Source organism: Eumetopias jubatus, unplaced genomic scaffold (assembly GCF_037043125.1).
Source record: "Eumetopias jubatus isolate StellerSeaLion01/CBP00866 unplaced genomic scaffold, mEumJub1_p1.0 scaffold_6, whole genome shotgun sequence".
NCBI classification, from domain to species: Eukaryota; Metazoa; Chordata; class Mammalia; order Carnivora; family Otariidae; genus Eumetopias; species Eumetopias jubatus.
Window position 1 is genome coordinate 118,813,327 of NW_028274812.1, and position 14,577 is coordinate 118,827,903.

The 14,577-nt window shown below is 54.7% G+C and overlaps 1 protein-coding gene across 1 annotated transcript in view; it reads left to right on the forward strand.

The window, feature by feature from the left end:
• The first annotated feature begins 961 nt into the window (after positions 1 to 961).
• Positions 962 to 14,577, forward strand: part of COL11A2 (collagen type XI alpha 2 chain) — a 28,521-nt gene continuing 14,905 nt past the window's right edge. The window contains exons 1-21 of the mRNA XM_028120597.2: positions 962 to 1,043; positions 3,686 to 3,835; positions 3,972 to 4,182; positions 4,633 to 4,795; positions 6,262 to 6,453; positions 7,346 to 7,423; positions 8,075 to 8,137; positions 8,795 to 8,974; positions 11,131 to 11,190; positions 11,292 to 11,333; positions 11,562 to 11,624; positions 11,958 to 12,032; positions 12,712 to 12,798; positions 13,062 to 13,118; positions 13,287 to 13,340; positions 13,429 to 13,482; positions 13,579 to 13,632; positions 13,819 to 13,872; positions 14,079 to 14,132; positions 14,215 to 14,259; positions 14,379 to 14,432. Of these exons, the coding sequence (XP_027976398.2) occupies positions 962 to 1,043; positions 3,686 to 3,835; positions 3,972 to 4,182; positions 4,633 to 4,795; positions 6,262 to 6,453; positions 7,346 to 7,423; positions 8,075 to 8,137; positions 8,795 to 8,974; positions 11,131 to 11,190; positions 11,292 to 11,333; positions 11,562 to 11,624; positions 11,958 to 12,032; positions 12,712 to 12,798; positions 13,062 to 13,118; positions 13,287 to 13,340; positions 13,429 to 13,482; positions 13,579 to 13,632; positions 13,819 to 13,872; positions 14,079 to 14,132; positions 14,215 to 14,259; positions 14,379 to 14,432 (1,872 nt within the window). The remainder of the gene's footprint in view (positions 1,044 to 3,685; positions 3,836 to 3,971; positions 4,183 to 4,632; positions 4,796 to 6,261; positions 6,454 to 7,345; positions 7,424 to 8,074; positions 8,138 to 8,794; positions 8,975 to 11,130; positions 11,191 to 11,291; positions 11,334 to 11,561; positions 11,625 to 11,957; positions 12,033 to 12,711; positions 12,799 to 13,061; positions 13,119 to 13,286; positions 13,341 to 13,428; positions 13,483 to 13,578; positions 13,633 to 13,818; positions 13,873 to 14,078; positions 14,133 to 14,214; positions 14,260 to 14,378; positions 14,433 to 14,577) is intronic.

Sequence of the window (14,577 nt, forward strand, 5' to 3'; positions counted from 1 at the left end):
TGTTTCCCCGCATTCTTCCAACTAGCTTCGACGGCCCTCTCATCTCACCGCTGGGCCCCTTGCCACCTGGGCTCCCAGACTCCCTGAACTTGTCCCCTCGTTTTCATCTCCTTGGACCTGATTATCCTGTGTGTGTCGGGCTGTCCAGTCTCTGGCCCTCTCCGCCCCCCACGCCGGGTCCCTCTGCCTCCCTTCTAACCACCTGTCCCCCGCCCCTTGAAGCCGTCGGGTAGCAGGTCCCAGTCGCTCTCCATAGCCTAGTCTATAAATACCCCCGCCCCAGGCCGGCTCTGTAATTACACTGGGCGGGGCGAGGGGAAGTAATTATGGAGACCCGATGGGGGGAGGTAGAGACCCCCCCCAGGCCCGCCTCTCCCCTCCCACCGTGCCCTAAGTCCCGCCCAGGACTGCTGAAAAGGAGTCTCTGGGCCCCCAGGTGGGAGGGAGTTGAGGTGGGGGCTTTGAGTGGACCTCTGGGTTCTAGAAAAGGAAGGGGCAAGGGAAGAGATATCGGGGTTCCCGAAAAGGTAATCTTGGGTACAGGCTACTCAGTCTCTGCAAAGAGCAGGGGAGAGCAGTCTGAGGGTCAGGGAAGGAGGGCTCCCGCCCCCCACCCCCAACCAGGTGGAGATCGAGGGTGGGGTTTCCCCTCGGTGGCTGTGGGCGGGCGGCTGGAGGCGGGGGCTGGGCCGGGGGCGGGGTGGGGGCTGTGGGCCGCCGGGGTGGCCGGGGACACACAGGAGCGGCGGCCACCGAGGAAGGAGCAGCGCCAGAGCCCCGACGGCGCCGGGTTGCATGGAGCTGGGCTGCTGAGAGCTGTCGCTACCCGACAGCCTCTGACCTCCGCGGGACCCCAGCGTCCGAGGCTCAAAGCCTGCTCATTCTCTCCCGTCAGCCTTGGGGCGTTCTGCGCCTCTGGCCGCCCATAGATCCCTGGGACCCGGCGTTCGGGTCGCCAGCCATGGAGCGATGCAGACGCTGCCATCGCCTCCTCCTGCTGGTACCGCTGGTGCTGGGGTTGAGCGCGGTCCCCGCCAGGGCAGGTAAGAGGAATCCCGACACCTGCGTCCTCGGAGTCAGGCTGCAGCTCTCAGAATCCCCCCGTCCCCCCCGCCCCCCCCCCCCCGCTGATGCCTGCGGCAGAGCTTCCAAATCCAAGAAGGGCTGGAGGGAAGGTCACCTGGGTCCCTGGGAACCAAGGTAGGGATCTCTTTGCCTCCTTGAAGTGACTCGGAGAGGGCAGGGAAGGCTGAAAGGTGGAGGCTCACCTTAAAGAATGGGACTGGATGCTGGGGTACTCCAGGGAGAGCCAAAGGTGGCCGGGGCTGCTGTAGTCCAGCAGATGCTGGGGTGGGGAGGTAGATGCCAGTGTTGATGGGTGAGGATTGTGTATCTTCTGGGCTTTCTATCTCTATGTCTGGGGTGAGAGGGGAGCATCTGTGGGTCAGCGCAGAACCTAGTAAGTAGAGAAAGGAGGGACGCCTGGATTATTTGTCCCACTGGCGTCCCGGACAGGATCCCCTTCCCCCTCCCTGTGCCCTCGATGCTGCCACGCGGCTGGCTCTGGGGAGCACCGGGGCTGGCTGCCAACAGGACGGCTGCTGGACAGGCTGGGATCAGGTGTCTGAGGCGGGAGCCAACTCTTTGCATTCCTGCCCCACCCCTCCCCCTCTGGCCAGCGGGGCTCCCCTGGGACCCTGGTGTCCACAACCCCACTCGTTTCCTTCTTTTTCCCAGGATCCAGAAGTCCTGGCACCTAGGAAAGGGATTTGATGCCGGACAGGAGGGGGCTGGGTGCACCTGGGTCCTGGGCAGGCAGGAGCAAGCCTCCCACTCCTGGCAACACTGAAGGCTGATTTGCGTGTAACTCCACTATTCATTTCTTCTCCATTCTGGAGAGAAAATGGTCAGAATAGCAGCATAAAGGATTTAGATTAGATTACAGAAAGAAGAACTTCCAAGATGCGAGGAGCATGAGGCTGAGGGACAGGAAATGGAAGTGTGTGATGTCTGTGGACTCTTGGAGCCTTTCTTAGGGAGGAAAGGAATCTTCTAGCATGGAGGCTGAGATGACTGTCTCTTATTTTGGGGCTGAGTGTCTAGAGATGGGACTCTATAGGGAAATGGGCTAGTGTGGAATTCATGAGTAAAAAAATGGGGCATTTGGGGGCCAAAGGCAGAGTGGTGGGGCTGATGGGGCTACCAGTGAGGAGCCTGTGGGGCAGACTGAGGTCGGAGTCAGTGGGCACATATGTGGCCTGAGGTGGGCAGATGGGTGAGTAGACCTGTGGGTAGGTCGTCTGTAGGATAGAACTATACTCCTGTGGTGTTTGGAGAAGGGTGGGGGCCTCTGAGGTCTCCTTGGCCTGGGGTCTCTGTGAGTCTCTGTGTCTCTGTTTCACTCACCCTTCGTCTCTCAAAGCGGTCCTTGTATGTTGGTGTTTGCGGAGCTGCCACACTCAGGGGCCAGGCTAGGGCGAGGGGGTGGTGGTGAAGGGGAGGGCAAGGCCGTGGTTTCCCGGCTCCTGGACTCAAAGGGCCTTTTTTCTGCCTGTCTGCCCCACCTCACCCACCCCACCCAGCTCTACTCTCCTGATCGCTCTGGCCCCTGCCCTGCCCCATGCTTCTATGAAAATTTTGCTGGACTTTCTTTGGGATTTTTCCAATCTGGACCTGATGGCGTGAGGAGTGTGTGTACCAGGGAGCAAGTGAAGGAAAGGTGACCTTTGTCTTCCAGGGAGTTTGAGCCTGAGGAAGCCGAATTCTAGGTGGATGGGGGGGATGGCCTGGGTCTCAAATCTTTGGATCCAAGAGGTGGGGGTAGTGGGGCAGGGTTGAAGTTCCAGGTGTGGGGAACTTGCCCGGGTTTTGGGCAAGGACTCTGATGGGATCCACAGATGTGTGGCTCAGGGCCCTGGACCAGCTCCGGCTCCTCGTGGCAGCTTCTGCCCCCCCCCCCACTGCCCCGCCCCCAGTCCATCTCCCAAGCCAGGGGTACAGGCTCCTGGGGTGGCTCTTTCTGCTATCTCCTTCCTTAGCATGGTCAGAGTTGTCCCCACCTCCCCAAATGCGGGCACTGAAGCAGTTTGGAGCCCCATCCCCTTAAGATCTGCCTCTCTGCTCCCTCCCGAGTGGCCCCCCTGCACCTCCTGTGCCCAGGATGATCGATTGCCCAGATGTTGTTTGTGCTGGAGATAGGGGAAAGAGGCCAGAGACCCAGAGACCCAGAGATATGGAAAGGGAGTGAGAGAGGGAGAAAGACAGGGGAGAGAAAAGCGTAGAAAGAGCATGAGGGAGGTGGAGGAAGACAGAAGAGACAAGGAGACATAAAGATCAACAGATCCAGAGACAGGAAGAGTTAGAGAGACAGAGAAGGGGAGACGGTGGAGAGTAGAGAGAAATCCATAGGTTGAAAGACAGAGATGGGGAGAGACTGAACGAGACACATTGGGAGGGAGATGGGCAGGGGTCAGGTGGAGCTGAACACAGGGCCAGTGCTGCCCTCTTCCAGGTGACTCTGGTTTCCTATCCATTCAGGGCCCATTCAGGGGAAAGTAAGGGAGAGGTGACCTTTGCCTTCAGGGAGCTTGAGCTCCAGGAAGCTGAGTTCTGGACTCCAAATGCCCCCATATCTTGGCCCTCCTGAAGGTGTATCCCTTCTCCTGATCCTCATGGACTCTCCCAGGTGCACGCCCCGTGGATGTGCTCCGGGCCCTGAGGTTCCCCTCCCTTCCTGATGGTGTCCGGAGGGCGAGAGGCATCTGTCTGGCTGATGTGGCCTACCGAGTATCCCGACCCGCGCAGCTCAGTGCACCCACCCACCAGCTCTTCCCAGGTATGGGTGACATGCTGGAGTAGCGGGAGCTGGGGGAGGCCATGGAGTGGGGTCTAGAATCAGACACCGGAAGGGAAAGGTTTTATGGCTCTTTTTGCCTCTCATTCCACCTGGTTGTGTCTCTCTCGGGTACCAGGAGGTTTTCCCAAAGATTTCTCATTGCTGACTGCTGTCCGGACCCGCCCTGGCCTCCAGGCTCCCCTCCTGACTCTCTACAGTGCCCAGGGTGTCCAACAGCTGGGCCTGGAGCTTGGCCGACCCTTCCGCTTCCTGTATGAGGACCAGACTGGACGGCCTCGACCCCCGGCTCAGCCAGTCTTCCGAGGCCTCAGCCTAGCAGATGGCAAGTAAGTCAGTTTGCTCCTCTGGTCTGCCTGGACTGCCCTTTCAGGAGCTCCCCTCTGGCCACTGGCCCCAGAGCCCCCACTCCCTGAACTAGGAAGCCTTTTGGCCACACCTCACCTACCTACTGCCCAAACTTCAGACACTTCTGGCCCAGAGTGTGGGCTTTAGAGTTTAAATCCTTGCATGTAGTACTAGCCTGTGCCTTGGGCAAGTTAACTTTTTTAAGCCTCAGTTTCTATGGCTATAATATAGGGATGATAGAATCACGACGATCAAATGAGAAAAGTGTTGCCTGGTGCCTGGTGCCTGGTGCATTGTAAACGCTCAATAAATAGCCACCATGATTCCTACTATTATCATTGGCTCCAACCTTTCCATCATCTGCTCTCCAGCCCTGTTGATTCCCCCCCACCCCCTCAGTCAGTCAATTGAACCACTCCCCCCATGACCAGGTGGCACCGTGTTGCTGTGGCTGTGAAGGGCCAGTCTGTCACCCTCATAGTTGACTGCAAGAAGCGGGTCACCCGGCCTCTCCCCCGAAGTGCTCATCCACTGTTGGACACCCACGGAGTGATTATCTTTGGTGCCCGTATCCTGGATGAAGAAGTGTTTGAGGTAACCAGAACATAGAACAGAGTGATTTCTGGTCGCACATCTTGTGCCTATTCTCCTTCTGGCCCCAGTACTCCATCTTCTTATAGCCTAGCCCTTCATTTGAACTCTCACGAATCTCTATTTCCATTTCCTATCCTCAGGGCTAATTTTCTCTGTAGGACAATTAGGTGCCCGCTTATATGGCAGGACAGCTGTCTTTATCAGTCTTCATGAGTCCGCCTGTCCATTCATCCCTCAACCAGTCTCTCTATCTGCACCTACCCATTCATGGACTCATCTAATACCCATCCATCCATTTATGCACTCACTCACCAACCAAGCATTCAGGTTTGTACCCACTCTCCTGCCCATCTGCCTCTGCCCAGCCACTTTCTTCTTCACTCATCCATCAATCTCTCATCTTTAACCCATCCATTTATTCACTTATTCATCCACCCACCCAGCCCATCTACCCATGCATGCGAGGATGCGTGTATTCATCCATCCCCTCCTTCATCCACCCATCTCCTCACCCACCCACTTTCCATCCAACCATTCACTCATTCATTCACATATTCACTTCCATCCATCTGTCTACCAGTCTGTTTCCTCTACTCCATACCTCCATTTATCTACCCACCAATCCTCCCATTCATTCATTCACCACCCACAACTCTCCCATTCAGTCAGTCATGCATTTGAGCCCCCATTCATTCACCCACTGACCCATCCATCCATCCATCCATCCATCCATCCATCCATCCATCCATCTATCCATCCACCTGTCCATCCATCCACCCGCCCAGCCAGTCAATGTTCTCTGAATACCTGCTGTCCCAGTGTCAAGGGGAACACAGAAGAATAATAGAAGGTCTCTATTATTCTCAGGAGCTCCCAGTATTCTCATTGAGGATGAGACAATAACCCCAAACTAAAATACAAGGCAAGATGTGCTAAGTACCATGTGTGGGCACAGATAAATGCCATTGGAATTCAAAAGTGGCTTCCCTCTCCCCCATTTCTAGAGGTCCTGAGAATTCTCATCATCACTGCCATTGGAAGGTCAAAGCAACTAAGGCTGGGCCACTGTTTCCAGAAGCCTTTGCGGAAAGGTCCATGCATTACCACAGTGTTGGATTTAGAGTTGGAATGTTTGAATTCTAGTCCCGAGCCTACCATTGCAAGTGACCTTGGGCCAGTCATTGCCTCTTTGAGCTTTCCTGAATGGAATATTTGAACAATAGGCATAAATATCCTTGTCCTACTGATTTTTCCAGTTGTGGTGAAGGTCCAGTGGGATTATGGATGGGAAGGTCCTTTGAAAATGAAAAGGGCTGTGTACATGGGAGGGCTGATAATGACTTTCTCCCATTATGTCCTTTTACCTAGGATTGGCTCTTACCCTGTGTCCCAGACTTGACCCTCTGTCTCTCTCTGAAACCCTCTCTGCCTCCCTCCATTGATGTTCGTTCCCCATGTCTTTGCAGGGTGACATCCAGGAGCTTGTCATTGTCCCAGGGGTGCAAGCTGCCTACCAATCCTGTGAACAGAAGGAGCTGGAGTGTGAAGGAGCTTGGAGGGAGAGACCTCAGAAACAACAGTCTCACAGGACCCAGAGATCTCCAAAGCAGCAGCCATCAAGACTTCATAGGCCACAAAACCAGGAACCTCAGCGACAGGTGAGGGAGCTGGGCGAACCCCAAACCGCAGCACACTCCAGGGAGGGAAGGTACCCGGACACCTCCCCAGGGGAATTTCCCCAGTGTTCCAGAGCTCCGCATCCTATTTTGGGCTCCCATCCCCCCCACCTTCACTGGAGCCACTCCAACCACACCTCCCTCTCCCAACCATCATTCCCTCCTCCCAGCCCTCATTCATCAACCTTTTTATTTTCAATTAAAAATAAAAAGAGTCATTATGAAAGACTTCATGGCTGGGAGCTGTGTCCCCTGCTCGCGTCTCCTTTCCTCTGCCAGTCTTTCTGGAACTGTGCCCTTGGGCTTCCCATCCCTTCCTTGAATTAAGAGATTGGGGGGCAGTGTGTGTGGGGGGGATAAGATGCAGGGACAGAGGATGGAAGAGCAGAGTACGGGAGAGACAGAACCAGAGAGAGAAAAGTTGAAATGGTAAGACCTAGGAGGAGAAATGGGGAGGAGCAGGAGAGAGAGAAAGTCCCAGAAGAGTGCTGGGTCCATGCAGTTCTGTGTTGGGGCCCAGTCTCTGGCCCCCTGCATGTGGAGGTGCAGAATAAAGGGCTGGGTGGCGGGGGGTGGGGAGGGAGGGAAAGGAGAGTCTGGATTGGGTGGGTTCCAGATGGTTAGGGTGACAGATAGGATCTGGGGTCAGTGGTGTGAAGGTTAGAGGGTCAATCTCTTAATCATGTCTGCTTCTGTTCCACATGTGGGACCCACGCCCCCACCTCCCCCATCTCTCTCCTGACCCCCAACCTCTCCTTTCATCCCCGACTCCTACCCCATTTCCAAACTCCCACACCATCCCGCCCTCCCCCTCTCCTCACTCTTATACCCCTACCTCTTCCTACTGTTCCCACTGCCCGTTCCCGAACCCCAGCCCACTGAGTCTTTCTACTCTGACTACGAGACCCCCTATTATGATGCGAGGACTTCAGGGAAGACCCCTAATTATCAGGTAAACTTGAGGGACCCCTTCATTTCTTCCCTTCCTCCCACCACTCCTTGTAAGCATCTCCTACGGCACCTTCCTCCCCTCTAAACAAGTGGGGAGAGACATCATCTATTTAGATCATGGGAGTGTCCTCACTGCCCCCTCCAATGTCTCTCTGCTACAGAGGCCACCGAGCCCCAACCACAGGGCTCCCCCTCCCCCCAGGGGGCATCGGACCCCTCCCAGAAAGCCTACCCCACCTGCTAAGAAGTCAGCAGCCCGGCAGGCGCCCCCCTCACCAGGCCGGAGGCCCTCTCGAATTGGAGGTTCCGGCCCAGCACGGGGCCTGCCTCCCCCCTTCCGACGCCCAGCTCGGCAGGCAGCTCCCCCCACTGCCCGGGCCCCCCCCAGGACCAGAGGAAGCGGTTACCGGCAGGTAGAGCCGGGGCATCCAGATCTGTGCCCCCAAACCTCTATGACCTTGGAGATTTACTCTCCCCAAACTGTCCTCCCTCCAAAGGGGCTGCAAGATCTGAGATTACCCCCATCCCCCCCCAGGACAGACAGATACTGCCCACAGTGGGGGACAAGGTGCTGCTTTGCCTCCCCTCCCGCTAACCTCTCTCCTTCCTTTCTGCCCCACGTTACTCTTCTCCCCCTTCTCCTTGGGGTTAGGACCCCTCCCCAGGTGAAGAGGAAGGAATCCTGGAATCAAGCCCCTTGCCACCCCCTGAGGAGGTAACTCCATCCCCCACCCTCACCCCAGCTGGGGGCAGTGGGCATCTGTGACCCACTCCCCTTGCCCCCTGTCATCTCGGTGAATTAGCTCTTCCTCTGGCCGGAGGGCTCTTTGTCATATCCAGTTGTGGTCTTCCAGTCACTCCAGACCTATCGGCCTGCTTGTCTTTCTAAGTACAGTGTCCATGTCTCCTTCCATTATTCTTTGATTCTGGAACAACTTCTCCCCCATGTTGGTGTCAAAATGTTTTCATCATATTTCTGTCCCCAGGAGTTTTCTGTCCATGTTGTCACTTTTTCTGTTCTCTGTTTTTCCATCCATTTCTTTGATTATTCTCTGGACTCCTTTGTCTACCATTATCTCCACAGACTGTCTACTCTGTGTCCAGCCCTCCGGCCACCCTTTGTCCTTTTTGTAATTCATCATTTCTTCCCACCAGTCCCATTTTTTGGGGCATCCCTCCTCATTTGGGGCCTTTGATGGCCCTCCCCTTTCTGTACAACCCACTTCCCTCGCTCTTCTTGGGAGAAAAACTCCAGTCTCAGTTATCCTCAGAATCCTTTGGGCCAGAAGTTGCCACACCGTCGGGTCCAGGGAAATCCTCCTCTCAGCCCTAATGCCCCCATCTACCCCTCTCCCTCCCCATCCCCGGGAAGGAGCAGACAGATCTCCAGGTCCCCTCCACAGCCGACAGGTTCCTGACAGAGGAATATGGGGAGGGTGGCACAGACCCCCCAGCAGGGCCCTACGATTACACCTATGGCTATGGGGACGATTATCGTGAGGAGACGGAGCTTGGCCCTGCCCTGTCTGCGGAGACAGCCCCCTCTGGAGCCGTAAGTGAAAGGAGCTCCTCTTCCATTCTTGACCTCCAGTGGGAGCTGTAAGAATTGCTTTCTGTTGTTTCTGATTATTGTCTGTTGGCTGCAAGCTACTTCCCAATGATGATTTGCCTTTTTCTGTTCACATAAGATGTATATGCTGCTTGAAAGGATGACTTTCTGCTTTCCCTTGCCAAATATCTTGCCCTGTGACACCTCATGGATCCTTCTGCCCAGGGCAATTGGGATTTTTTTTTTTCTTTTTTAATCCTATGGCCCCTTCCTGTCTTTCTTGGCCACTTTCTGTCTCAATCAAGCTGTATTTCATAAAGCTTTTGGCCAATAATCCCCTACTTTTTGTCCATTGTCAGTTTGTCTCCATCATTTCTTCTTGGTAAAAACAATTTCTTATCCATGTTGCTGCCAAATGATCTAACTTCCTATGTCATGTTTTCTAACTTACAGGTCACTCCCTGTCTGTCCTTTCCTGTCTTCCTTGGCCATGGCATCCATCTTGGTGACTATGACAGTTTGTACTAAAAGGGACTTATTTATGTTTTGGCTCTAGTTTTTCGTGCTGTCTTGTAACAATTTCCTTTGCTAATAAGCCACTTCCTTTGTGTCTCAGGTCATCCAAATCATAAAATCTCCATTGTGGGCCTAGATATTTATCATGGCTACTTCCTGTGTGTACTAGCCTTGATGTTCGTGTTTTCTGGAAGAATTGCCTTTCGTTGTCCTAATCCCCTTTCCAGGAGTCACTTTTTGTCTGTTTTGTGAACTTCTTTCTCTTGGTCATGGTAGCCATGTTGTTGTTGAAGGTCCACTTCCTGGATCTTCTTTTCTTGGCTGCTTCCTGTCTGTCCAACCATTTCCTGTTTGTCCAGTTCATTTTCTAGCCATCTTGGCCATGTTTAGTTTTTCTTGGCCGTGGCATCATTCTTGCTTCCAAGTGTTTGTCCCTTTGAAATGTCTCCCTTAATTGTTTCCCATGTCTCCAACCACTCCCTCTCAGTTGGGAAATTTCCTATCTACTCCATTCATCTTTTGCTTGCCTTGCAATTAGAGCTGCCTCCTCTACCCTGCTGCCTCGTCCCACAATGTCCTTCTCTAATACTGCCACCCTTGACCCTAGGCTGCCTTTCCCCTTTGCTGCTTTCTGGAAATTTGGGGTTGATCTGGGATATGGGAGAGTCTGGAAATTCATCATTGCTGTTTGGTCAGGATGGAGGTGGAGGGGTGCATTCTGAAGATCTTTGTGGGGAGAGGTGGGGGGTGGTGGGGAATGATTTCCATTCTTCCCATCCTAATCTTGGTTCTGGCCTTATTGTCGGGGGTGGGCATCTGAGAAGTGTGGAAAAGAAGGAACTGGTGGGCTCGGAGTATAAATGAGGGCCAGAGGAAGGGTGTAGTGTCCTTGCTGGGGGAGGAACTGGGGGTCTTCTCTGGGGCTTGAGCAATAGCCCAAGAGCTGTATTTTTCCAAACACCAGTTTGGAAAAGGTCTGACTTTGGGATATCAGTGGGGACTGGCCTCCAATTCTACTTAGAGTAAGGATGTTTAACTCCTGGAGAGTTTTTAACTTGTGAACCCCTTGAGATTCTAAGAAAAATTCTGTGCACAAGGGTATATACTTTTTCTTTCCCGGAAAAGCCTTCTTGGATTATATCAGATTCTCATATGGATCCATGCCCTCCCTTCAAACCCCAATAAAAATCAATCCACAACCTTAGAGAGATGCTTATTTGGTGGATTGCAGTAAGAGTGAGGTAGTTGATAGTTTCTTAAAGTTCTAAGAATTCCTGGAGTCAGAGAGCATTTGGGGAGTAGGGTAGGGTCCTCCAGAAGAGGGTTTGGGAAGGTTGGGGGGGGTTGGAATTCCAGGAAGGGTGTGAAGACCTTCCTGAAAGAGGTCGTCAGGGAGATGAGGAAGTTTGTTTGCTAAGATGGGGCTGGGAATTGGGAGGTGGAGAGCCCTGAGGTCTCCTTGGAAGGCCTGGAAGGTCTGCGAAGAGGGAGTCTTAGAGGACGCCTGGGAGATTTTACACGTAGGGTTGGGGACGTCTCCAGAGAATCTGAGAGTGAAAGAAGGTGGGAGTTGGGATGGGAGCAGTCCTGGTGTCCTGGCTGCTCACAGGCCCCACTGGGGGTTACATGTGTGTCTCCTTCAGGCTGCCCGTGGACCCCGGGGGCTGAAGGGAGAGAAGGGGGAGCCTGCGGTGCTGGAACCTGTAAGTCACTGTTGTTCACTGAGCTGAAGGCAGGGGGAAGAAGAAAAGGAGGTGGGGGTGCTAGCCCTGTAGCCTCTGACTTTTAACCTTTGGCTCTACAGGGTATGCTAGTGGAGGGGCCTCCTGGCCCAGAAGGCCCTGCGGTAAGTGTAGCTGTGGCCCATTAGCCTCCATTCTTTTCTCAGAGACCCTTCTTACAAACTCATCTGTGCCTTCTCCACATATGCCCAGGCCTCCTTCTCAGAACTCTGGAGAATCCTTCCAAAGCTTCCCAGATCCTCAAATCTCTTTTGTAGAGACCACCCCTCAGCCACATACCCCTCTTCTATCTGAATGCCCACACCTGACCCACTCTTATTTTGTTCCTCAAGGGGTTGATTGGTCCCCCTGGCATCCAGGGCAACCCAGGCCCAGTTGGAGACCCTGGCGAGAGGGTAAGGGAGTAGCGTGTGTGTGGGAGGGGGGCGGGGGGAGGACTGCAGAGGAGCCTCTGGTACCCAAGAGGGGCACCAAGCTCAGTAATTCCTCATTAACTGGCTGACTAACGAACAAGGGGCTGGTGTGCTCCCCAGCACCCAGAAAGGAGGACAGGCTCTGGTTGGGGAGCGGAGTAATCTGTTTTCTCACCCTCATTTTTCTGTATGGGGGTGGGAGGGTTCAGGAAAGGTGTAGGGAAGTCTATATTTGTTCTGTAGAGGGTTTCACAATGATGCCAGGACCCTAACATTCCCTAACTGTCACCTATTCTCATTTTCTCCCTATTCCAGGGCCCCCCTGGCCGAGCAGGGCTCCCTGGATCAGATGGGGCCCCTGGCCCTCCTGGCACATCTCTCATGCTCCCAGTGAGTTGTCTTCTGGGCTTTGAAATGGGAAGGGCAGGGGAGTTGTGTTCTGTCACCAAGAACCAGAAGACCAGGAAAGCTAAGGAGGAGTCTCTAAAGACCATCAACACAAAGAGATTGATCTTTTTTTTTTTTTAAAGATTTTATTTATTTATTTGACAGAGACAGACATAGCGAGAGCAGGAACACAAGCAGGGGGAGTGGGAGAGGGAGAAGCAGGCTTCCCCAGGAGCAGGGAGCCCGATGTGGGACTTGATCCCAGGACCCTGGGATCGTGACCTGAGCCGAAGGCAGACACTTAACGACTGAGCCACCCAGGCGCCCAAGAGATTGATCTTTGAGGTGGATGGGCTAGGGTCTCATTAGATGACCTAGAACCAAACGTGGATCATCTAGAACTGGGCAGAAAATCCTACATTTCAGGGACTCTAGAACCAAAGGAGAGTTTTTTTCTGGAGGAAGAAGCCAGAGAGTGGGGGAGGGAGACAGGAGAGAGTTTCTGCATGATTATCTGAAAACCTTCCATGGGAGACACTGGAGGAGGGCATGGGGTGGGGGTGGGGGGGATGTCCCTGAACCTGGGAGATGGCGCAGAAGTGCTGGATGAAGACTTTGGCTGGGAGGGTCACATGGGTTTCCTGGAAGAGAATCTAGACCTTTCTTTCTCTCTACCCCTCAGTTCCGGTTTGGCAGTGGTGGGGGTGACAAGGGCCCTGTGGTGGCAGCCCAAGAGGCTCAGGCCCAGGCGATTCTGCAGCAGGCACGTGTAAGTAAGCCTGGAGGGGATGTTGGTGAAGGGAGGGGTATGGAGGGCAAGTGAAGGCTTCAGGAGGGGTTGGAAGGGTAGGTTGGAGTAAATGTGGGGCAGGGTAAGGTCTGGGTTGGTTTGGGGCTGAGAGGGGGGTTGGTGAGAATACAAGGCAGTAGAATGAGGATTAGGAGTGGAAGGGTGAATGTGGAACGTGTGCTGGGGTTGGGAGTTCTCCTGCTGCCTCTTCCTCAGCTCTGCTATGTCCCCTGCTCCCCTAGCTGGCGCTCCGGGGACCCCCTGGCCCCATGGGATACACAGGCCGCCCTGGACCCTTGGTGAGTGAGTTGGATATTGGGGTAGGGAGTTCTTTAATTGTGTGTGGGGGGTACAGATAGTTCTGGAAAGGGACCAAGTTGAGAGTTATTTTGCTACTTTGGGGGAGGGCTTTGAAGTCATTGTTGGGTGTGTCCTTCAACATAGCCACTCTCTCTTCTCTGTCACAGGGACAACCTGGGAGCCCTGGCCTGAAAGGAGAATCAGGAGACCTAGGACCTCAGGTGACAAGCCCCACCCATCTGATCCCCCATCCAGTGCTTCCCTTTCCATCTATGCCCTTTAACTCTGCCCCTGACTCTTTCTCACCAGGGCCCCAGAGGACCTCAAGGCCTCACAGGCCCTCCTGGCAAGGCTGGGCGAAGGGTGAGTGGGTGTGTGGTGGGTGTGGATGGGAGACAGGACCCAGAGTGTGGGGGACTGTGCCTTCTCTTTGCTCTGACACTTCCTTTGCACCCCCAGGGCCGAGCGGGTGCTGATGGAGCCCGAGGGATGCCTGGAGAACCTGGAGTGAAGGTGACAAGCATGGGTCCCTCTCTGATGCCTGGGACTTCTAGCCCCATCTAAGCTCATTGTTTTCTGGGCATGACCAAGTTCCCAAGGTTTCCCCATGAAGTGGCACCTCCCCACTCAGGACACAGTAGGGAGGGATGGGGTGGAAAAAGAGCTGGGACCTCACTCAGGCTGCCGCTCTTCCTCTAGGGTGACCGAGGTTTTGATGGACTCCCAGGGCTACCTGGGGAGAAGGGACACCGGGTGAGTATATTGGGGGTGATGCATTGTGATGAGGGGGAGGACCTTCTGTGGAGGGGTGGGGAGGTAGGGAGCTCAAGGCAAGGGAAGGAAGCTGAGGGTCCCTGCAGGAGCTCAATGGGTGAAACCGGTTGGTTAATTGAAGAGGGTCAGTTTCTGCCTGTGCTGGGGGCTCTGAGGCCCCTCTTATCTGTTCCCCCATTTTCCAGGGTGATACTGGTGCCCAGGGCCTTCCTGGCCCCCCCGGTGAGGATGGAGAGCGGGTAAGTATTGTGGCCAGGGCAGGGGCTCAGTATGGGAGAGGCGTGGAGGATGACGCTGATTCACCGTATCCTCCTCCTCCAGGGAGATGATGGGGAGATTGGGCCTCGGGGACTGCCTGGAGAGTCGGTGAGTGTCCAGGGGGTCGAGGGTAGGGCTCTGGGGATGCCAAGGGAGAGATATGGACACAAAAGGGACATATTAGCTCTTGCCCATGCATGTCACATCTTCCCCTCACCTGATTGCAGGGACCGCGAGGTCTCCTTGGCCCCAAAGGCCCGCCTGGTATTCCTGGACCCCCGGTATGTGACCATCCCTGACTTCTGACCCTGACCTCGCCCCCTGACCTTTCCAACTCTCCACCCTTCCTAGCTGCCTCTCCTCCCCTACCTTTAGTTCCCCCTCCCTGCCCCCCCGCCCCGCCCCCAGCTCTGCTCCAGCCTTTAA